The sequence below is a fragment of the Vanacampus margaritifer genome, chromosome 2 (assembly GCF_051991255.1).
Source record: "Vanacampus margaritifer isolate UIUO_Vmar chromosome 2, RoL_Vmar_1.0, whole genome shotgun sequence".
NCBI classification, from domain to species: domain Eukaryota; kingdom Metazoa; phylum Chordata; class Actinopteri; order Syngnathiformes; family Syngnathidae; genus Vanacampus; species Vanacampus margaritifer.
Genome location: NC_135433.1, coordinates 19,798,785 through 19,822,817, shown reverse-complemented (window position 1 = coordinate 19,822,817; position 24,033 = coordinate 19,798,785). Strand labels below are relative to the sequence as shown.

Genomic DNA, 24,033 nt, shown 5'->3' with positions numbered 1-24,033 from the left:
AAATCATTTTGAATCAAAAATCTATTCTGAATCAAATCGCAGACCCAAAAATCGGAATCGAATCGTGAGACATTCAAAGATTCCCACCCCTAATATATATATACACAGTGTTCCCTCGATATACCACGGTTCCCTTTTCGTGGCCTCCCTGATTTTTTTATGTGAAATTTTGCATACTTTTTTTTTTTTCATTTTTAACATGAACCTCATGCAAATCAACTTGCGATTGTGATTGGTTAGCTAGGATCCCATCATGAACCAGAAGTGTTGACATCATCCAAATTATGCATTTTTATTGGTCTCGACACACATATGTCATGTCCACTGCAATCATTTATGGCTCCGAAGGGGTTCAGCACCCGCAGATTTGCAAATTCAAAAAAAAAAAAAGGAAAAATAAACTTCAAATGTTTTTGTTATCCCTCTCATTACTATTTTTTGGGAAAAAAATATACACTTAATATGGTTATCAGCACTTTGTGAAGAATTTTTGGGGTTAACCCCCCTAAACCTTTTCTTTTGTCTTTTAACCAATACAATTCAATGGCTGTCAATTATATGCAGATTTTCATTATTAAAGGTCCTTTCTCCCGTGAGTAGCAGTGGTTGGTTGACTAGGTTATAGTTATGCATGCAAAGTTTTCTTTCACCCCTTCGAAAATATACATTTCATTTTTATTCAACTTGGCCTTGGAAACAGTTCTGCTTAATTGACTTGTTTAATTTGATTTAATTTAACATATTCCCATTTTTAACTTTGAATAGCGAATATCCTTATCCATATTCACAAAAACAAATGTATTTGACTTGGAATTTGAGGGATTTACATTAACGCACACACCAAGTTAGAGTTTTACATTCTGTTTGAATTGTCAGTCACAAATGCGTCAGTCAAAAACACTTTACTTTGCACTTGTAGTGAACTCTTTGTTTGCACTAAAACCTTCTGTACTCATCTTATCTTCACTTACAAACTCAAAAGAGACAAACTGATCCGGTGTGGTTGTTTACTGCTCTGTCGTTCCTGTGAGTTGTGTTCACACCTGTGCAAGGTGCTGCTCGTCCACGCTGATGTGTGTGTCAACGAGTTTTAAGTGATCAAGCTTGACAAGATTATCTCTTGCTAGCAACGGCTGCACATTGAGCAAGTCGAAAGTCCTTTGTACAGTAAATGAGCTGATAAGGAAATGTGACGTCAAAAATGCACGATGTCGACGCACAGTGGTAAAGTCGATTTGTTGACTCGTCAGTCGAGTATGTTGTGGCCTTTTTATTGGATTGTATTGTGCGGCGTGGATGTGATAAATAATGCACAGATTCAGTCATAAGTTTGATACAAAATGTACATGTATTTCTCTTTACATTTTGCAACGACAAGAACATTTATTCACTTTTAAACAAAAAAAAAAAAGTCCACGAGGACAAGTGCAAAACTGCCTGAAATCTGCAAGCAGAAGGCGACGACTGAAAACACATAAAAGTTAACATTGAAAAAGCCAGACGTGTTACCAAATTGATACACAGACCGACGGGCGAGAAAAAGTCTTGAGTTTATTGGTCGAAACGCCAACAATATTGCGACGCCTTGCTCCCGAGTGTTGTGTCTTGTATGACTCTTCATCAGTTATCGTTCAACTATTTCAGCCTCCATGAGTTATTTTCAAAAACTTGCTGCATTCTCGCAGTTATGTACAAATTGTGTAAAAAAAAAAAAAAGAAAAGAAAAAAGGTGCATAGACTTGTGCAAACGCCCAAAAGAACAACGTGACTACACCAACGTGGCACTTTTTCCAGGCTAGGGCTGTGCGATTGCGTGAGAAGTCCTTTTTAACTAAATGTTTTTTTCTTTAAAAAAAAAAGAAAATAAAAGAAAAAAAAAAGTGCTCAAGATTGTTTTGAAAAAGTGAGAATGCTGACTTGGGCAAACGGTAGAGGCAAATGTAACATAAATAAACAATATAAAAATTAACTTCTTTTGCGCTAGCTCACTGTAAAATGTCCAAACTTTTTGTTTGTTTTTCTCCTTCACCAAGAACTCGTTGGTGACGGATGAGACGTTTGGAACCAGTTTCGGTTGCCTCTTGAGACCAATCCACTTTGGAAGGCTAATTCGGTTTAAAACGAGGAACCACTCTTCTTCATCCTCGTCATTTGTCCGAGTGAATCCACAGTCATCTCGAAAACGCGAGTCTCTCTGTCTGTCCGTCCGTCCGTCCGTCCGTCCGTCCTTCAGCAGATGAGCTCCTGCTGTATTTCGGGCCGAGGGGCGAAGGGGGGCTCGGCAAAGGAGAAAGAGCCGCAGCCTTTCTTCAGCTCGCCCTGGCACGGGCACGTCAGGTACGAGCCCATCAGGCCCAGCTCCGGGGACGGCGCCGGGCTCTCGGGCTCAGACTCGGACTGGCTGGTGTCGCTGGTGTCGGGTTCGTCCAAGGACGACGAAGACCGCGCCGCATGGAGGTGCACGAGGGGGTGGGGGTTCAGCCAAGGGTGGCTCAGGCATTCCTCCGCCGTGGCTCTCTTCCTGAGAACACAATAACATCACAGATGAGTGGAAATTTAGAGATTTTTTTTCTTTCTTTTTTTCACAAAATGGAACAAAAAATAGGTTTTACTCAGAAAATGTTCCCTTTCGTTGATTACGCAAGGAATGTTTCTGTCATCCCCAGTTAATTCATCAACGCTGACAGGAGAGAAAGCGTAATGGACACTTGCTTTTACCCACTAATTCCACTTTCTCCTGCTTCTGCTTCACATTAACAATTACTTTTAAAAATGGCCTTGTTGCTGATTTAATGAGACGCTTGACGGAACAACAAAAGGGTTTGGGATGACAGGCCAAGCTAAAATAGTACAGTAATGCCCCACCAGCTACAGGTGATCGAGCCCCATCGCAAATAGCAATGAATAAATAAATAAATAAGTATAAATTAGCGCTAGCTAACATGAGTCCAGCAATCTTATCATTTGGTGACTTTGAGTTTGTGTTAGCATGCTGGAGTTATTTGGGTTCTCTCACAGATTAATCACATCAAGGCAGTGTCCTGTTTAAATCTAAAAACTCAGAACTCAGTCTGTCACTTTGCCACCTTAGGGCCCTTGATTTTTCATGTCGGCCGACTCTTGGCATGGTAGTAACTATTGGTTAGCGTTAGCCAGGCGGCAACAAGATGCTACATTTGAGTAATTTAGTCATGTTCTGTAGGTATTTGTAGAAAATAACACAAAAGTGTGGTATCACTGAGAGTGGCTAATGCTAGCATGTGCTATTAATGCAAAAAACAATGAACAGGCCATAAATATAAAACTAACCAATGACAAACAAAAAATATGACACAAACCATTCGTAATTTTGAAATGTGGTATATTGGGACCATCGCAAAGAGAGGAATTGGATTTTTTAGACTACTATTTCTCACAGAGCGGTACAAGTACCGTTAGTGGTACACAGGCTCCCTCTTGAGATATGTGAAGGAATCACTGCAGAGGTACAGTTCGGTTGTATTTAACTTATTAGTGCAACATTTGCATTTCATCTTTGGGGACTTTTTAGCTTTTATTTAGGTAAGTTTTTTTTTTATTGAAGCATTATTTAAAAACTTTTTTTCTTCCTGTAATTAAGCACTGTTTTAATGTTCAAATTGTGCGGAATGTTTCTGTGGCTTCCAGAAGTACTACATCATACTGTATATTTTTTATGGAATAAAAACGGTCTTGTTTATGATAAATACTTAGGCCTACTATGCTACTGTGTTTTAATATTGGGTAAAGTGAGTGCAGGATGACGAGTAACTGGACCCAAACGAGTCATGTATCCATTTTGAAGTAATCACATCAAAAAATGCTGCAAAATGAAGTCAGAATTTGCGCAAGAGGAAAGCGATTTTGGCCTCATGCGCTCACTTCAGACGCGTTTCCGGCCTGACTCTCACCCTGAATGTCTTACATATTGTACGTCTCTGTAAACCTCACCTGGGGTTTCTCACCAACAGGGACTTGATGAAGTCGACGGCCGGCGACGAGATGTCCTGGAAGGTGTCGTGCGAGTATTCCACGCTGACCTGAGAGATGTTGAGGAAGGTCTCCTGGTTGTCGTCACCCAGGAAGGGCGACTCGCCGGTCAGCATGACGTAGGTCAGAACCCCGATGCTCCTGGCCGTGGGAGAAGACGGATGACTTGTCAGCTATGTAGCACGGTTTTAGCCCTGTGAGTCAGGGGGGGGGGTGAGCTTTATTGTACACTCACCACATGTCTGTAGCAGTGCTGATGGGTTCATAGCTGAGAATCTCTGGTGCTAGAACACAAATGACCTGAATTAGCCAATGGTGAATAGGCTACAAATTACATACAATAATTCCACTGTATATGAATCTTCAAAATACTTTTTTTCTTTGTAGGTTGTAATCAACATAAAATGTGTGTAGTGTTCCTGTATTAGGTCATTTGTGAACTCACCAACATACTCCGGAGTACCCAGAATCTCGCGGACCTCGCTGATGCTGTCCATGTGTCTGGACAGGCCAAAGTCTACAATCCGGATGTCGCCCAGGGGCCTGGCGCTGGTCAGCAAGATGTTCTGTGGCTGCGGGATTGCAAGGACTAAAGTTACATAAGCGCCAAAGTCGGTAGCGAGTGAGATTTGCTGATGAGCTTGGTTTGAGATGAAAAGCACCCTGGAGGATTTGGAAGTCCGCGCCGTCAGTCGAGCCTCAGATCTAAGCTAAGCCAATCAGGGAGAACGGGTCGGACATCGCATCCGATGACTTTCGGGCTAAATAGTTGCAGTGCACAATGGCTTGGACTAACGCCAGATTTGCTTGGGAACAAAATTGCCTGACACCCCAATCATGACCCACTAGGGATTACTTTTATCAAGATGACATGTTTTCTGGCGGAGAAACCGGATACTTCGAGGACAACGACCCTTCAAAAGAAAAAAACAACTAAGTAATATCCTAGTTACCTCATCTACTGTTATTAGACGGTCAACGCCCCCCCCCCCCCCCCCCCATGGGAACTCGGCTGCGTGCAGGGGTTACATAACGCTACATATCTCCATCACCTCCAGGGAATAGTCTGCCCCATATAGTCACGTATTGTCCCATATAGGGCCTCTTACCTTCAGATCCAGATGCACCACATTGTTCCTATGCAGGAAGGCCACTCCCATTAGGATCTGCTGGGCCAATCGGATTACGTCTTTCTCCGTGAAGGCGTCGTCGTTGTCGGCGACGCACTGGTCGAAGATCTCACCGCCGGCGGCACTGTTGTGGGAAAAGAAAAGGGAAAAACTGAGCAGGGAGAAAATTTTCTACTACAGGAGGTCTTTGGTTTTGGTTCTGACATACATGGCTTCCAGGTTGTGAATGATACCCAATAAACTACTTTTCATTAGCGCAGTTTTGCGATAGACTGACGAGGACGCTTTGCTATAACGTACAAATGGAACTTCATTATAAACAGAGGACTGCTTTTAATTACATTTTCATTTCCGTTTGTTACTTTGGAGATGTACAATTTATTTTTTCATGGTACGGGTTAAGAATGAAAATGGGATTTGGTATTTTGTGGACATTGAATGGAAGTTGAGTTACATCAGTGTTGCTGGCATAGAAATGGGAGTTCAGAATATTTGGAGTGACATTTTCCCTTTGAAAACACTTTGTGATGGACGACACCTTCCGACTTGCATTGAAAATCAGGGTTTTGTTTCAACTTGTCTCTTAAATTGAACAAACACAGCCTTAGCGCTGAGTCAATCTTCTTTTTGGTTTGCTTTCCCGCAAGGGGTCAAAAGCCATCCCGTCCTGTCCTTTCGATGTAATTGAGGACAACAAACCGAAACCTGATCCCACATTCTGTCATCGTTACATAAACCCATGTCTCTGTGTACTTTGGCTTGACAACAAGTCCATTTCTGTGCTAATGGTAGCCATTTTTATTTCCCACTGGCTAATCATGATGGGCGAGTTGGCAGCACCTTCAGATAAGAAGATATATGCGGGGTGGGTTGACTGTTATATGGATGGAATTAGCACTTTATATTTTAATCAGGCCTCTTTCAAATGAGTCTAAATATCTGATACGTATTAGGAAAAGCATATTGGATATAAATCACTTGATAGGCATTAAACTAAGTCTTAGTGATGAGATTTGTAGAAAAGGCGGCAAAAGGTTGCGGTTGGTAACAAGAAACTGGAAGAACATCTTCCCAGGGATTATACCTCAAATAACGACACATTTTTGCGGATAATTCGTCCCGCCGGCTACACTTGTGTAAAGCGAAGTCGTGGTAGATCAAGGCGTGATGCCCCATCCGTCACAACAGTTGACAAGGTTCAAACCCCCCGAAAAACTGGAAGCATGTGTGGAGGATTTAGACAGTTATACGTGCTCTTCATCGTCCGGAGGAAACGTCGCGAAAGGGTTACGTAACGGAGTCGGCCTCCCGGACGCTGCGCCCTCGACCGGCCTCAGCTGTGAAAACAGCGCCGATGTTTTGCTGGATTTGGAGGATCTGATCCTCCTTGTTGTGATCCTCATCGTTAAAAAAAAAAAATACCAACCGATAGCATCGACGGAATGCTTTTGAAATGCATATATCGGGTGTACTTTCATCTGTCAACAAAGAGGAGACCTTGACCTTTTCTCTTGGAGTGTTTCGCTTCATGGATTTTAGGTCTGCGTTCACAGTTAATCTGATCAAAATTGAGCACCCCCCCCCCCCATTTTGTTTAAAGTCAGCAATCCGATTTGTGTAAATAGGTATCTTGTGGTGTGGAAATTTGTCTAATGTGAATTTTCTCCGCCTCATGTGTGGGGCCTTTCACAAAAAAATCTGTTAAGATGTTAAAAGTCTTTATATTTATAGAGAACGTTTTTTTTGGTCCGTGGATCTTTCCTCGCTCTCACGACTTCAGATGTTCCTCCCCTACAGCAAGCAGCCAGATTAAAGCCCGCAGGCGACCACATGGACGAATGGATGAGGTCAGATCAGTCCTAAATCTCCAAGTAAGTGGCTGTTAAACTTGGCGTGCGCGGGGGGGGGGGGGGGGGTAATGTCTCAGGCTTGTAGCGAGTTAGCCTCCTGTTGAGCAAGTCTTCTCCTGCTTGGCTGTCCGCTCCAATAAATTTTAGGACCTCCAGGTTGCTGCCAGATTTTTTTTAAAGACCAGTGAAGTAATCATAGCTGCAGGCCAGTTTAGACAGTGCAAGATTGGAAAAGCATAAAAAAAAAAAAAAAAGTTCACTAAATGAAAACAGGAAATTAAAAGATAACTTTCAAGTCGTGTCTTAGCCAGGGTAAACTTTAATGGCTTAAGCTATAATTATTTAGCTGTGGCTGTTTTTTTCTTCTTTTTGGGATTATGTCCTGGGGCAGGTAACACACCAAGTTTTAAACGGGAAATGTTTTTCAAATAAAAATGGGGCAAAATACTTCGTTAAGTTGCTTTGGTCGTTCACTGACATGACAACTTTTGAAGACATCAAAAGCCCCTTTGACACTATTAATAATTCAATTTAAGCATTTAATCTCCTTCCAATCAAAATCGCCAAAGGCCCAATGATCTGATATCTCTTAGAGTTCAACCTGATTAACTGGTGGGGTGTGTCGAGGCGATTTTTCCTCCCGGTGATGGTGATGGGAGATGAAACCAGACAAAAACAGATTACTCTACTAAAGTTTAGGCTGGGAAGGTGCAACTAGTACAGTAGCGACTGACCCTTGATGATTCTTTGGGGTATTTGTTAGACTCTTAGAAATGGGAACTTGCTTTTTTTCCTTACAAAGTGACATCTGCAACGACAGCCTCTCTTCGCGGTTGGGAGTGAATCAGGCCAGTCGTCTTTACCTAATCTTTTTAAAGTTCAGATCTGACTTTTCATGCAGACTTTGCCCAGACTAGTCATTTTGCAGTAAGCAAAGGGGGGTTGTGCGGTCGGCTACTGGCTGCAGCTGCACGTGAAGCGCTGAGAAACTAGCCTCTATTTCACAGACAAGACTGCGGATGTGGTTGCGGCTATGAGAAATATGTGTGAGAGCGTGTGTGCGTGGCTGCCGGCGCGCTACTTTTAGCAGCTTTGCTTACTGCCTCACACAAAAAAAGTGAGAGAAAAAAAGTGAGAGCAAATCGTGCGACTCAGTGTAACCAAATGCAAACTTGACTTAATACGCTGCTGTGGGGGTGACCTGCGGTGCTACTTTCCGCTTTTGCGATTCGTTAGAACAGTCGGCGTAGCATAACAGCAAAGCCGCAACGAGACGACTTAACATTTCAAACCGCGAGCTTGTTTGCGAATAGGTTTCAATTTCCTGTGAGCGTTTAAAGGTATTCTACAGAGTCATTCCTCTCACACTTAAACTTACTGGAACCGCATGATCGCTAGGTTAGCCTAGGCGCTACATTTTGAATTTTTATTATCTAGCTGTTGTATCTCCAATTTTTGCAAGCAAGTCACATGTCAATAATGTCACTTTAAGCTGCCGATGCAGTAATCATTCCTGGGATTCTCCAGGCTTTGTAAATTACAAGCAAATCCTTTCCAACCCACTTTTGGCCCGGCTCAAGCTCACGACCCACGACCCACGTGAGCAGCCGTTTCCACTGCGAGCTTTTCATTCTTTGGACGGCGGTTGGTCTTACCATTCCAGCACCAGGACGATCTCGGTGGCCGTCTCGTAGACCTCGTGCAGGGCCACCACGTACGGATTGCACTTGGCCAGCTCCAGCACGGCGATCTCGTTGAGGATGTCCACGCGGCAGTCTTGACCCTTCCGCCGCTTGCGCAGGAACTTGGCGGCATACTGCTTGCCCGTGGCCTTCTCCGTGCACTTCTTCACCACTGCAAACTTTCCCCTGGAGACACACAGTCATGTACAGTACATTTTAAGTGACAATATTTTTTCTAAATATAAAAATATGGACAGGGTGGATTGAATAGCGCAAACATGCCACAATGGGCCACACGCAGACAAAAAAAAGGCCAAGTGATTTCATTGGACAGCACAGATGTTGCTATTGAGCTCAAATATGTGCAGAGGAAATGCCATTAGACACTCAGCAGGCCTCCCCCCTGCTTGGAAGGTCTGACCAGTGGAAGCACAGGCATCTGAGGATTCACAACACTGCATTAATGCAGTGCTTCTCAATTAATTTTGTTATACCCCACAAGCAAGAAAAAATATTTTGTGCTCCCCCTCAACTTTCCGTTGCAAATATAAATAGTATAATTTGTCTAGATTTTTTATTTTTTTTTTTAAGTACACCTATGCATGTAGCTAATACTCTTTGAACAGTTTCTAATAATAATAATAAGAGCACCACTGCCATCTACTGTAGTGGATGTGCAATTACACTTTATGCTAGCATGGGGAGGTGGGGTTGGGGGGGGTGCTGTTCCTCACACTCCACATCGCACCCCTATTTGAGAAGGACTGGGGATAATTTACTCTGATGGTTCTGAACTCCTGTTTCTATGAGAGTAACTCAACTACCCACCCAGTCAACGCTTGCCCCGTAACGTCCGTTAATCCCAGAGCCCATTAGGAATCTAATGTTTTCATTGTTGACCAGTGCCTCACACGTACATAAAATGATGTATGGGTCATAGACATGCGTTTTAATATGGCAACACTGCAAAACTAACAAACGGCAATGAAATAAGAACAGGGAGGCCTTAGTTTACACAGTCCTGTATCTATGGCGGCAAAGTTACCTGAATTTGAACTTAAATTGGAACTAACTTATGCTAGTTATAATAACAGAAATATTGTGCGAAACTCCTTGTTTATCAGTACCTGTCCGTTAGGAACCGAAGACCCACTTATGGATAATAAATGAGACTGCCAAAAAGTTCTAGGGTTCACATGATCATTAGTCAAAGGTTAAGATGCTCTCCCCAGCAGAAAATTACCCCCCCCCCCCCTTTTTTTAAACACAGCTGACAGCAACATGGACAAATGGACGCGCGTTGACGCCTCCACAAGAGGCCATGACAGTTGTACAAAAAGCTAACCAGTTGGCACCAGACAGGAGGACCACCCACCTGATCAGGCCGGAGGCAAGGGGTGAGACAGTTAGGGATGGGGTCATTGGCTCAAAGTTTAGCTGCAGCCATCATGTTTTGAAAGTGACCACAATGTACCTGAAAGGATCCAGTCAGCGTGGTGCTGCTCATCCTTCCCCCCCCCAAACATTCCCACACTGTCAAACCAAATCCAGCCTCCCTGTTTGTGGTCCAGAGCCTCTGGGTCATTGTGTACAGAATGTAAAAAGGCAAAACCCCCATCAGAGACTTTTCTCAAGTTAATTAGCCCTGTGGAGAGGGAGCGCCATGTGGGCTGGGGAACTACATGTGTGATGAAAAGAAATGATCAATGGCCGCAGAGGGCGTTGAGGGGGGTCTTTTCAAAGAGGAGTCAAAGGTTACCAAACATGGCTGTCATCCAAAGGGGCTATTAGACCAAAACACATTCATGTTGTGGGCTTTGTATGCGTGTGACAGCACTTGACCAAAAACGCTACAGTAAACCTCTGACGGTTGGTGAATCACATACGAGCTCACGCCAATTTTCCTGTCAAACATAACTTCCATTATTTGTTGAAATGCCTAGCCGCAAACTTTTGTGATCTTTCTGTAAGGATGCTAGCAGAGGAGTAGGAAGTTTTAACCATTGGCCAGTTGGCTTGACCGCAAAGAGCAGCAAGATGGAAGACTCCCATAAAAAGGTCCTATAGGCAGGGGAGGCTCCTGGCGAGGTTGACGTCGGAGAAAGCGGAGTGAAACGTCTCAAGATAATACAGAGAAAGATCCGGATCGCTATTAGCAGCGGTGGAAGTTGACGGCTGACACGCAGCTAACGGCTTGCTGCTCCATATAGAGTAATTATGGGATGATGTCATTTTCTGTCATATTCGTTAGTGTACATAGTGAATGTTGTGCTGAAGCTTGAAGGAAATCATAAGTAGATCCTTTCCCCAAATCATTCAGCCCTATGATGAAACAACACTCACTGATCCAATCAAGCCTTCACCCCCTCCCAGACAGTCGGAACTTGTAGAACCCCAACAGCAGTTCACCAACACAACTGCAGCGTGACCACATTAACATGTCATCATTATTCTTAAGAAATAGACTTCCTGCGACTTTTGCGCTATGACAAATGACACGGGCATGTAATCATGCACACAGAGGCCCCCGCGATGTTCTCTTCATGACGATGATAAAGGAGCCGCATCTAAGTGTACAAACTATAGATCTAATCTACAGAAATGCAAAGACTCACACACACATATGCAGTACACACTCCATGCGCTTAATGCGATTACAAGGGTCGATTTCAAACTGATGCCACAGGGACAAAAGAAACGGGGGGAGATGCTCCTGCTGCTCTATCAAAAAGTTGACAAGCCCCCCGCCCCGACACAACACAGACATACAGGTCCTGGCTGCCGTCCCAGGCTATCCCAGCGTGCCTAGCTGCATGCGCGTCCCTTTATTTCTTGATGTAGCCTTTGCTTTCAATGCAGTGATGAGCTCAGATACACTGCTACAGTGCTACTATTTAAAACGCTGTGATGAACACTTTGTAATGCTATGCTCACCTTATTTGGCTCCATGCGCAAGTGTGGCAAAATATAAAACACTTCATGGTATGGTATGAGTCAGCGAGGGCACTCTCGAACCAGAATCAGTATCATAGTGTGAAATTAGAAGACTGACGATATGAATTATAACTGAGTGCCAAGTATACATGAAAGGAAAAAGGGGATTATGTTTGATAGTGTATAGAAGTGTCTCCTTGTAAAGAGTTCATACCAAAAAATGACTTCAACACAGACTTCTCAGTTTCTGTGTTCAATTTTCAGCTCAGCTTGTGGAGTGTGTGGAGTTTTCGTGTTCTCCCTATGCTTGCATGCTTTTCTCCAGGTACCCTGGCTTCTTCCCACATTGCAAAAACATAAAATGTGTGAATGCTTGTTTATCTTCGTGCCCCTCAATTTTGTGGTGGCCAGTCCGCCTCTAGCCCAGAGAGAAAGGATGGATGGACTTCCAACATAATAATGCTGCACAAACTTTGGCTTCCAAAATGACATTAACGTACAATGTTCCAATTTTTTGTTTGCTTTTAGATGAGACAATCTTTATTATTCCCACAATGGGGAAATTCCCACATAGCTTAGAAAAAAGTTTTTTTTTTCCCTCCCAGGAATTCCAAATTGATCTTATTGCACATGCAAGATTTCAAGAAGGATAATTTCTGCACAGTAATTCCAAAAACAGTCTTCTTGGCAATCTACACGCGTCTCACTCACACGTGCCTGACGCAAATGAACTAATATGATTAACACAATCAGTTTAGCTTCCAAAGCGCCGTGGGACGCGTTCCATTCGAGGCTTACGGCTCACTAGATACAAACAAACAAACAAGGAAGACAAAAACAGCACTTACCGGCCCAGTTCTTTGCCTGCCAGCTCGTAATTGGACGCGAAGGGATCCGATTTTATCCTGGTATGGATTTTTGCCATCATTCCGCTCTTATTGTCAATCTTCGCTGCGTTTAGCATCGTTAAACAAAATTTAAATCAACTGTCTAGGGACACAACAAAAGTGCTGGGGGGTCAGGGAGGGCTGAGCATGGTCATAAAATATGTCACACAGGAGGAAAACAATCCAGATTACACGATAGGAGGAAGGTGAGTGACTGACTGCTGTTTAAATTGCTCTGACTTCCTCTCTTCGTTCCAGTTAATAAACTGCTACTGCTGGCCCGCCTGTCTGGGAAACGTCACCAGGCGCGAGCCAATCAGCTCTCGTGTATAAGCGGAAAAGGGCGGGGCCAGGTTTCGTGTCCATTGGCCAGCTGGCTGTGAAACTTTCAGGTCACGAGTTTGCAGGTAAAAGCGCATTCCACATTTTTCTAATTACTTTACTGTACAGTACAGTAGTGTGCTGTGCACTTGCACAGCAGCGATAACCTTGGTTGTAATGTTACTATGCAAAATGTTTATCTATACTGTATTATTAAGTAAACGTAAACGTGATATACATAGCCAAGTGCATTACCCCAAAATTCAACTTGTATTTGCATTTATACCTCTATTATTTAAGATTTGACATAATATTGATAAATATAGTTTCCAACAGATGAAAATAAAAAAAATAACCGTTTTCTATAGCCCTTGATTTCATTAGGATGATTTTGAACCTATCCCAGCTGGGCTAGAGGAACTGGTCACTAGGCAACCACAGAAATTTTAAGAAAAAAATATAGTAAAATAAGAAAATTGTTACTTAAAATAAGCAAAATTATCTGCCAACAGAACAAGAAAATTTAGCTTAAATTTACCTGTAACCTTCAAGTCTGAGGGTAGGCACTCTACCACTAAACCACTGAGCAGGTACTGAAAGAAGGATAAATATAACGAAATGAACCATATTGCACTCATCTGTTTTCATACTTGTATTTTTCCCCATTTATCTTATTACTAGATTATGCAAAATCTTAAAATAAGAAAACGTATGAAACCCCAGTTCAGGGCTTTTGATGTTGGTTAGTTGTCATCTTAAAATTTAGGTTAAATTTAAGAAATTATATCTTACTTAAGATTTTAGTTTTTGCAGTGCACAACAACCATTTACTCACACAATAATGCCTATAGAGTCATGAGCAACAGCAAGCATAAATCAACATTCAACTTTGCATTAACATTTGAACTGAGGTCAAAGCAGCGTGACCTTCATAAGCACTTCCATAGGTTAGCCCTTGCCACAAAGCCCAGCGTGTTCACAATTCATGTGCTCTTGCCAGGCATGTGAGGCACTTTGGATGGTTTGATGATCGTCATCGCTGTGTTTTTAGCCATCAGGGCTTGGCTCGGCTTGGCTGCGCTACAGGTGAGACTCAACTCAGGGAACATGTGTGGGAAAGTACCTGCCCGAGGAATTCTGAGCATCCCGAGGCGTTGCCCGGGACGAGTCAGCGTGGAAAGTGATGACGATCCCGACAGACTGGCTGTAATTGTCAACTAACAGTTTACCGGCAAATAGCTGCTTGTCTAAGCGGTCCGGGGCGTGTCAAGGCAAGGACCCGATTTGTTTTGAACAATATTCGACGTTAGAAGGCAGAGGTTACTTAAGGTTGAATTAGGTTTTCAGACATCTGATGATTCAGAATGATGTTTGACACAAGAGGGCCATAGAGGGTGGGGTCATAGATCATCTCAGGCCAAACTAAGGACCCTATTATGATCAAGTAAGAAGTACAAGTAGGCTACAGATGTCTGTTTTAAAATGTAGTAAAAGTAAGAAGACAAAAAATACATACATGAGTGATGACCGGACAGCTAAAAACCAACGTATGTACAGTAGCAAATTACGTTTTTTATTGCGGGAATACAAAGAGAGACACACACAGAAAAGTAAAGTACAGTGTCTCTCCCTTCTGCTAAATTTACTAAATTACATTAAATATGTTACATCCTTGTGATTAAGCTAACGTGTCATGTTTAGTGATTGAATTCATTAGCATACTAAAATGTGAACAATGCAAATTGCGTTAGCTTTTCAATGGCGATTCTCAAACTCGTCATGCTAATCGAGTTCCTTTCCTGAGTTTAGCATATACAGTATGTTTAGCATATACTGTATGTTGTGCTATTTCGAAAATGCTCTATTTTCTCTCTTTGTTAAAACTATGTAGGTATGCTAGCATTTCAACAGTCATTCTCGTGTTAGCATCATGTGAATGTCAACATTTTAAAGAAACATATTTGCCATTCGATTACATATAATAATTTAATGATACGTATTTATGTAATGTTTTCTGTGTTGTTGGTGTTGTGTTACTGCTTTTGGATGTTAATGTGGAGTGTGATAACTTTTTGTCAAGCTAGCTCTCTATCTCTATTAAACGGGATGAATACATCTGCCTGCCTGCCTGCCTGCCTGCCTGCCTGCCTGCCTGCCTGCCTGCCTGCCTGCCTGTCTGTCTGTCTGTCTGTCTGTCTGTCTGTCCGTCTGTCCGTCTGTCCGTCTGTCCATCTGTCCGTCTGTCCGTCCGTCCGTCTGTCCGTCCGTCCGAAAGAATTATGTGTCAGTTAATTTTCAAGATTGCTCACTGTGACTACCTATTACAATTCTAAACTGATATTGTGTGTGCTGGTGTCATGGCTCACGGCGTTGCACATTTTCTAGTATGTCACATGTTTGACATAGCTGTTACGTGGCACACAGCGCACAATTGTCCATTTTTATAGCAAAACTAATTGTGTTGCTGCCAAGAGGCAGTGATGTCAAAGAGCGCCATTGACGGCGAACATTCCACCATTCATTAATGCTCCAAGTTGCGTAACCTCTTGCTCTCCTTAAACGTTACCTGAAGTCCTCTGCAGAGGATGACCTTGACGCTTCCACCTCCGCCGTCTCTCCCATTAAACCAGGGCTCAAAGTGCAGAGGAGGTTGGTCGGTCGGTGAGCGAGGGAGCGAGCAAGCGCGACCCGGCCCAGAAGAGCAAAGCAAAACACATGCCAGAGAATGAGCCTACCAGCTCGCCGTTCAGCTCACGTAAATGTGAGAAGTTGAGTCGTGACCTTTCCGACGGGCTCGAGCAAAACAGTCCTGGGTCTTGTTTGACCACCGTCTCGTGAAAGAATCCAACATGTGGACATAATTGAATCATACACCATAGGGATTTAACAAGCGGTGCATTGAGTAGCTGTTTCAGACCCAACACATTTTTAATAAATAAATATATAAAATATTTTTTTCAAAAGGCTTGTGATTTATGTGCCTGTGCCTTTCATATAGAACCGAGCGAAAGATGAGATGAGATGAGCAGTTGTAATTGATCAAATTAAAGCTACTATGTGCAAATTGTGTTTTCATTCACTTAAAATGCTTTTCCATTTCCCTTCACACCTTTTTGTCATTTCTATTGGAAGCAGGCGATTAAAACATTGAGCTCCACGTGTGGTGCACTGCAGTGGTAACCAACACGTGTCAAAATACAGAAATTGACACGGGACTGTTCAATATTTGTCCCCCCTCAAGACTCTGCCTTCAGGTCTGTTGTCTTTGTAAGCACATTTTTGTTTTTTCTCCTTTTCAGTTTCTGTGACCCCGTTCCAAGAAACACATGAGACACGGAGGTTGGGGCACGAATGAGGAAGGCCCAATAATGGCAAATAAGTGAGCGACGCGTCCTTGTGAGCCACTTTGGAAGAGGTGATGTAAAGGAAAGCCAAACAGGCTTCTCACTGAGTGTATTTACTTTCCCCCTTTCTACTGTACTGTTTGTTAAGAAAATTTTCCCCATTTAAAAAGACTTCACCATGAGAAAACTGTGGAACACTGTAAGATCAGTAAGTGACTGCAAATGATTGATAATGATTATGTCAGTGTATTCTGATCAAATCCACACAGACACGTTGTGTCATTTACATACAAATAAGGGTCACTTTACAAGACAATGGTGACAATGCAAACACTGGAAAACATTTCAAAGTGAATGTAAGGCGAAGTGCAAGATAGACAACACCTTTATCAAAGCGATACCCGTTCTGAAAAGCGAAATGATGCAATGTGCTTGCCAGGCCCGTAGTGGGCGACGTCACTTGGATGGGGCTCAAATGAAACTTCATTGTAAATATCATTTGTTGCCTTAAACAATAAGTGATATGTGGAGACCTTGGTCAGAAAACTAAATGCAGCACTAATATTTTTAGGAAGTTGTGTGTGGTCCTACGCATTGCATTAAAGAAGAGCTACTTTGACTTTGCCTGTTGAAAGAAGTGGCACAAATTATGGTCTTATTTGCTGTCCTTAAAAATTACCCATGTCTGATTCCCTACAATTAGCGATTGTGTTGGTAGTTTTGCGACTCTTAATTTGTAAGCAAGTGTGCGTGTCGCTATTTAACGAGCTGATTTAATGTGCGCCGTCACTGAGGTCACACACTGGTGGCATCTCAATGCAAAGTCGTCTGAAAGGGGCTGCGAAGGGCTCCCACCTCATAAAACGCAACAGTCCAGTCCAGGTTGATTTAGATCGCTTAAACACACCACCCACGTCTTTAACACTCCTGATATTCATCTCCCCCCGACCGACCCTGCGTCCCCCATGATGCCACATTGACTCAACCATGGATAACGGCAACAACTCCTTGGTGGCCGACATGGAAAGGATCAGCGGTGTTCCCAGTATTTAGAAGTCGGTTGGCGTGCACTGCTGATGCCCGAATGGTATTAAAAGTTAAGTTACTAAACCCTTTTGGCAGGGTGTGGACATGAAAACACCTGGGGGATAAAAATAAGACATCTGGTAAGCTGCAGATCACAAGATTTTTTGTGATCTGGAGACCCGCTAACAGGAGCGCAATGTGTGGCCTTAAAAAACAGATTTCAAGTTAGAGTTGGCTTATTAGAAAGGGATGTTTGCCTCTGGAATGTATATTCAGAGTTTTAGTGCACTAGCCGTGAGCGATTGGCTATAGGGATATTGATGTACTTGGGCACGTGTGGAACTCAAGGCCTGGGGACCAGATCTGGCCTGCCACATATTTTTTAATAGAAAAAAAATAGACTGTTTCTATTTCATTTTTGGGGCTAAATGGGTTTGTTGTTATTATTTTTGGGGGAAAATCTGGGCAGAAATTGCAATTATTCTTCACAGTTGCTGGTTTATTTATTTATGTATTTATTTATGTATTTATCTATTTATCACCAATTCGAGTTAGACAACAGTTGTATCCTAAAATATTTGCTTGTCACTATTTCCATGACGCGGCACGGTGGATGACTGGTTAGCACGTCCACCTCCCAGTGCAGAGGACGTGAGATTGAGTCCGGGCTTCGGCCTTCCTAGGTGAAGTTTGCATGTTTTCACCGGGTACTCTGGTTTCCTTCCCACATTCCAAAGACGTGCATGGCAGGTTAACTGAACACTCCAAATTGTCCATAAGTGTGATTGTGAGTGTGGATGGTTGTTCACCCTGCGATTGGCTGGCAACCAGTTCAGGGTGTACCGTGCCTAATCCCCGAAGCCAGCTGGGATAGACTCCAGCGCCCCCCGCGACCTTTGTGAGGACAAGCGGTTAAGAAAATGGATGGACGGATGGATATTTCCATGACATCCCTTTAAAATACAAAAGCATATTGCATATATTAATATGATGAGGTCATCATGCAGTTATATGATAGCTGTGAATGTGAGTGTGAATGGTTGTGTTTCTCCGCTTCATGGCAACCAGTCCAAGGTGAGAAAGTCTCCAGCACGATAGAAAAATGGAGGCATGGCAGTCTTCTTTTTAGCTTTCATTAGAAGTTGTGTGTGCATGTCATATTTTGCCGTAACAGGAAATGCTAGAGTGGGCGACTTGCAGGTACAGCGATGTTTCGCCGCATCAAGACCACAGGAATGCATGACAAGCACCTTGCACACTCACTTTTGCATGTCAAGACAGAGAGATAGGTGCTAAAGCCAGCAATAGTGCAGGTATAAGGATGATATATTTTAATCGCATTTGCGCTAACTTGTGCTCATGGTTAGCCATATGGAAACATGAACACCTGCACTATATCCTTTTCAGCTGAAAGTGACCCGGCCTTACTCCACCATATAGAGAATCATGTCCTGAAAATCAAGGCAAGGCAAAATGACATTTCAATTCCTTTTAAATGGGAAAATGTATTTCACTGATGAGAAATTGAGTTGCAAGCCGAACAACTGTCACTCCTAATCCCTCGCTCTACATGTTTGCGTGGCACAGTATCAGGTGGCGTGAACAATAACCTTTGGAATTCAACAAGAGACGAGACGTCGTCCCAGAGCAGATGGAAAACTGATCGGGTGAGGGAGCGCCGCTACAAACGCGGCTGTCCGTCAAGAGGTCGTCTGAGCGGAATGGCCTGGTAAAACAACAACGCCGGTGTCTCACTTGTGTCTGATTCGATCTTACGAGAGAGAGAACACGTATGAGCAGGTAAAAGCACAGAGGAGAGACTTTCCTCATCCATCCATCCATTTTCCGAATATTCTGCAAAATGAACATGAGCGAGCAAGCGCCCGTGAGGACAGAAGAAGTCACAGTGGTGGAGGCGAAGAAAGATCGAAAGAAAGCAACAGGAAATAGGGAAACGGATCCATTTGGAATGTCTGACTCAGGAGAGAAATGGAAAACATTTATTGAGCTGGCGGCCGAGGGGAGGTGGGAGTGTTTGGGCCTGAAGGACACAGAGAAGGAAACATAAACAAACTTAAGACGAGGATGAAGAGGCTATCAAACACTGTTTCATTCTCTTGTCAAGCCCCTAATTTAGGATACGTAAACGTGTCATTTTAGCATCTAATGGGATTCTACATAACATGGACGCCGGTGGTTGTCTGACGCACAATTTCCCCTCACAGTAGTTGAAGAAATACCAATGAAATGGAAGAAATAAGCCACTGCAAATAATACTGGCAAAAAATGCTGAGAGGTTAATGCCATGAAACCTCACACTTGAATATAGTACAAGTGAGCATTAAAGGTTCAGTGGAAGCACTTGTGCAAAGCCAAAACCGGCGCCTGGTTTGTTTTACAAAATGACACTTTTTTCCCCCCCAATACGGTTGCAATAGAGGAGGCCCTTGTTTGAAGGACCTTAAAAAAAACGTCACTTTCACACCAGCCTTGTGTGGTCCGGGTCATTTAAAGTTAAGGTACAGGGGCCAATCAAACTTTCTCTTCAGAAATAAAATAACAAAAAAGGTAAATACCATGATAAAAATAGCTGTAAAATATAGTACATTTATTATTAAGCAATGTGTCTTACATATTTAATTCATATTATTTAAGTTTATTAACTCATTCACTGTCATTGACCGCTGTAGACGTCATAAATTAATTTTAACTATTTCTATTAGTTTAACATTTTTTTCCACTTTTGTTAACAAAAGTATGAAAACCTAGACAATTTTTTTTACTGTACATTTACAACAGATATAAAATTTGTGATTAATCGTGAGTTAACTAGTGAAGTCATGCGATTTATTCTGATTTAAAAAATTTAATTGCCTGACGCCCCTAATTTAAAAAAAAAAATCTTAAAAAAAACCATTTAATATATATTTTTTATTTTTAATCTTTTTGTTTTTTTTAAAGAAAATATTATTAAAAAATGAGGGGCGTCAGGCGAGTACAATTTTTAATCGTAAATAATCGCATGACTTTACTAGTTTCCTCATGATTAATCACAATTTTTTATATCTGTTCTAATACAATAATAACATTTTAGGTTTTCATACTCTTTTTAACAAAAGTGGAAAAAATGTTAAACTAATAGAAATAGTTCAAATTTTTGACGTCTATAGCCGTCAATGGCAGTGAATCAGTTAAGTTTGAATTCACAATTTATTTATTTTTTATTTTATTTAGTCCCGTTACCCTAACACATTAACCCCGCTTTGGGGGTGTAAATTAAAAAACAAACAAAAATTGATTAATCCACAAGTCACATGGTCCACAGACCACACAAAACTATATTAGGCCAAGGAACATCCAAAAGCAAGCCCACTAATTTATGTCTCTGCATATTTGATTATATTTTAACTACAATTAGTTTGGTTAAAATCTCGGCACACACAATCCTGTTATCTAAATTATATTTTGATGTGATAAATGATGCTATTTGTTTATTTGTCTACATGCTATTAGCATAAATGCTATGTGGCTATATGTCATGCTAATTTCTCGCTAAAAACTCACTCCTGTTATTTTCAGTCCTGTTACACAAATACAGAATTTTAGTTCAATAAAACAACGCAATAAATAAAAAAAGTTGCCTGAGATTACATTTTGAGTTGTTCAATATGTGTATTATGCGGTTTGTAGTTTAAAAAAGAAATGGCACTGACTCGGGGGAAAGGCCCATTAAAAAAATGTGTAAAATAATAGTGACTAATGTTTTGTACAAAATCCTACTAAATCCCTATTAGAAGCAACTGCAAAATGAGCCTTGTGATGACGTGAGATGTCAACATAAATATGGAAAACTGGCTATTGGATCCCTTGGAAAATGGAAGCGCTGCTATGCTAACCCACCCTCACGTGTTAGTTCTCCATGGAGAAGGCACGTCACTTGGATATGTACACATCCTAACAGACACATGAGGATAGAGGCATTCAACGTGAGCTCACTGCCTACTAGATATTCCCACACATCTATCCACGGGGTGACAAAAAAAAAACAACGCTTCTGGCTACAGGTGTTGCTAGTGTAAATGTACACTATGTACACATAAATCACATTTGCCATGCGGATGAGCATACTTGAAGAGATGAAACAATTTGGCCGCAGGTCACCGCATCCGTCATGCTTCCAGCTGTCGGGCTGCGCAGCTCACTGGCTTCCGGGAAACAGCAGGTGCATGTGTCCATATGTCACATGGCAGGGGTCATAGGTCAGCTTGGGCTGGCTGATTAACCGCTGAAGCGTGGCTGGTTTGTTTGATGAGTCTCCATGAATTGATGTCGGAATGCAAGAGGATAGAGAAAACCCACGCAAACATGGATGGAACTTGTAAACTCCACACAGTAAGGTCCGGAACAAAATCTCAAACTACAAAACTATGGTGCAGACGTACTAAACAGTCATCCAATGTGTTGCTGTGTTGCAATGTGTAGAGCCACATCCTGAGAATCCTGTCCATCCAATTTTTAACAAGTCTTCAATCAGCCGAGCTTGTGTTTTTAGAACGTGGCAGACATACTAACCACCAGGCCACCGTGTTCCCAGCTCATAAAGTCATGAAGATGAAAAGGATTGGTGAGGATAATTAAGATGATTGAAGAGTCAACATCAACTGGGAAGAATTACGGGAATCAGCGGGAGTTACGGCGCAAGATCCATCTCAAATGTGAACGCGTCAGCAAGACAGATTAGCGGCTCTGTTGTGCATAATGCATGATGACAATCAGTAAATGCAGGGGACAGCTTGCACCGCTGCTCTTTGGCCTTTTCTGCCCCCACGTGTGGACTCAAGCCGGGCGGTGGTAGGGGTGGGGGGAGGGGCTGGGGCGTGGGGGACAAAGGTCATAGTTCAGGCAGTAGTGCAAATCCTCCTTTTCATGCTGCAACTGTCCCACTCCAGTCAATAGAAAGTTGAGTTTGAGTTTGTTTTTTTAAGTTTGAGTTTGAGTTCATTTGAACATGAAAAAGGATAAAAAAAACAAAACAATAACAGTAATAAACATACAACAACAAAATGAAATAAAAAATAAGTTGCCAATAGTTGTTATCTTAAACAGATGTTTGTGTATTTCCTTATGACATGACCAACCGAGATAGATTTAGCATTCTTAATGGTCATGCAAGTGTAAAAAGATGATAGCCGCTGCTAATAACAAAATGTCAAAAACGATTAAAAAACACTTTGATAAAAAGTGATGTCTTGTTACATTATCAAGATTCCTATAATATATGTTGCATTAATTTAGCTGTTTTCCATTATATTTGAGTTTATTGATATATGTCAATAATAAAAATTACTTGAATACTCCAAATTGTCTGAATGTATCATTATGTAACCTGTGTTTCCAGAGCTGTCAAACCATTACATTATTTAATCAGATCAATCACATCTTAGAATTCTGATTAATCATGATTAATCGCCTAATAAAAAAGGCTTTTTTTATCCCAAAAAATGTCTCCGCCAAATTTGAAGAGCACCTTGACATTTAATGTTATGAGGACGTCTTCAACATCTTTTGATCCACTGCACACGCTCATCCTCCACTTTTTCTAATCAGTTGATTACTTGCATAATTTAAAATGGAAAAAAATTACCCCAATATTTTGACATGAACAAATATTCTAAATGTGATACGCAAACATTAATTAAATGCTTTACTTTAATGCATGCAATTATGTTTATTGCTCAAGCACAACCTGTGCTACCTTAAACGTAGCCACCCGCTGTCACGCTAAAGGCTAATCTATGGTGGCGATTAATCTGCGTTAATTCATGATTAATGCGATCATTTTTTGTGATTAATGAATCAATTACCGCTATAACTTTGACAGCACTAGTATTTTCATATTTGAATTGTACATAGCACATCATTTACATCCAAGTCATGCTTCTTTGGTAATTGTGCACAAATTCCCAGGTTACGCATGGCCGGTGTGTCAGGAGTCTGGACAAAAGTCCTTATTTACAAGACATAGGCATTTGTTGTAATTGTTCTTCTGGATGCAGCCATTCGACCTTCTCAGTCAGTCCACAAAGCAGATCAACAGCACCAGCCCTCCCTAGTTTCCACCAAACAAAACCTCCCAGTCAGACAGCCCTGCACAAAGAGTGGCTATCTTAGCACAGCTACGACTTATAACTCATGTCAGCAGCCAGTTATTCACGCCTTCCTGGGCGAGAGTCTTCAGCCGTAGCCTTAAGTCATTTAGCGCTGCAATCAGTCAAATTACGTAACAAGCAATTGACGAAAGGCGCCAATTAACCTTTGCCAACAGGTTTCATTCTTTGCGGAAGGTTTTAACGAAATCCACCCTGCAGTGTTTGGTGAGGACATGCGAAATCAAATTAAAGATGCTCTAAATCATAAATGGGGACTCTGGACTTCCTTGTTGTTGCTTGAATGGGAACATAAAACATTCTGGCAGGGATTCAGATGGAGAGGGATCAAGACCTGCTTCACATCCCGATGTCTGAGTTGGGATCGCTCCCCGACTATATTCAAAGACCTGAAACTACACCCGTGACGTTAAGAACTTGACACAATTTTCTTTTGTGCGGATCGTGGCCTCAAGTCTCTGCTCAGTGAGCGTTGTTCTCACAGGAAACCAGAGCGTCCGCGGCCACAGCTGTTTGACTGTTAAGTCTCGTGAGCGTCGCGACGGCGAAGCTCAGGCGTGCCAAGAATTTGACACCCATGCGATGGATCTCCAGGAATATTCGCCACTGACGCAAAAAGGCCGGGCCCGATGGAATCCACTGCCACTTTCCTGCTAAACTTGAGGCGAGAGTGAGAGAAGGCGA

General features: G+C 42.2%; 1 protein-coding gene and 1 long non-coding RNA gene across 2 annotated transcripts; one reads left to right on the top strand and one right to left on the bottom strand.

The window, feature by feature from the left end:
• Nucleotides 1-1,329: 1,329 nt before the first annotated feature.
• stk17al (serine/threonine kinase 17a like) lies at nt 1,330-12,741 on the bottom strand. Its single transcript, XM_077559069.1, has 7 exons — nt 12,453-12,741; nt 8,644-8,856; nt 5,118-5,262; nt 4,454-4,580; nt 4,244-4,292; nt 3,970-4,149; nt 1,330-2,521 (listed from the first exon to the last, which is right to left on the bottom strand). The coding sequence occupies exons 1-7, from the start codon at nt 12,566-12,568 to the stop codon at nt 2,230-2,232; spliced, it is 1,122 nt and encodes a 373-aa protein (XP_077415195.1). The 5' UTR covers nt 12,569-12,741; the 3' UTR covers nt 1,330-2,229.
• On the top strand, nt 12,703-19,726 carry LOC144044573 (uncharacterized). The gene is made up of 4 exons (XR_013291298.1): nt 12,703-12,898; nt 16,112-16,227; nt 18,590-18,645; nt 18,770-19,726. It is a non-coding gene; the product is annotated as an uncharacterized LOC144044573 (long non-coding RNA).
• Nucleotides 19,727-24,033: the final 4,307 nt, after the last annotated feature.

Excerpts from the sequence above, each read along its gene's own strand:
- stk17al (XM_077559069.1), bottom strand. The coding sequence starts at position 12,568 with ATGCTAAACGCAGCGAAGATTGACAATAAGAGCGGAATGATGGCAAAA. Across the intron at positions 8,857-12,452 it reads GCAGGCAAAGAACTGGGCCG|GGGAAAGTTTGCAGTGGTGA; the intron begins GTAAGTGCTGTT and ends GTGTGTCTCCAG. Across the intron at positions 2,522-3,969 it reads CTGTTGGTGAGAAACCCCAG|GAAGAGAGCCACGGCGGAGG; the intron begins GTGAGGTTTACA and ends TTGTGTTCTCAG.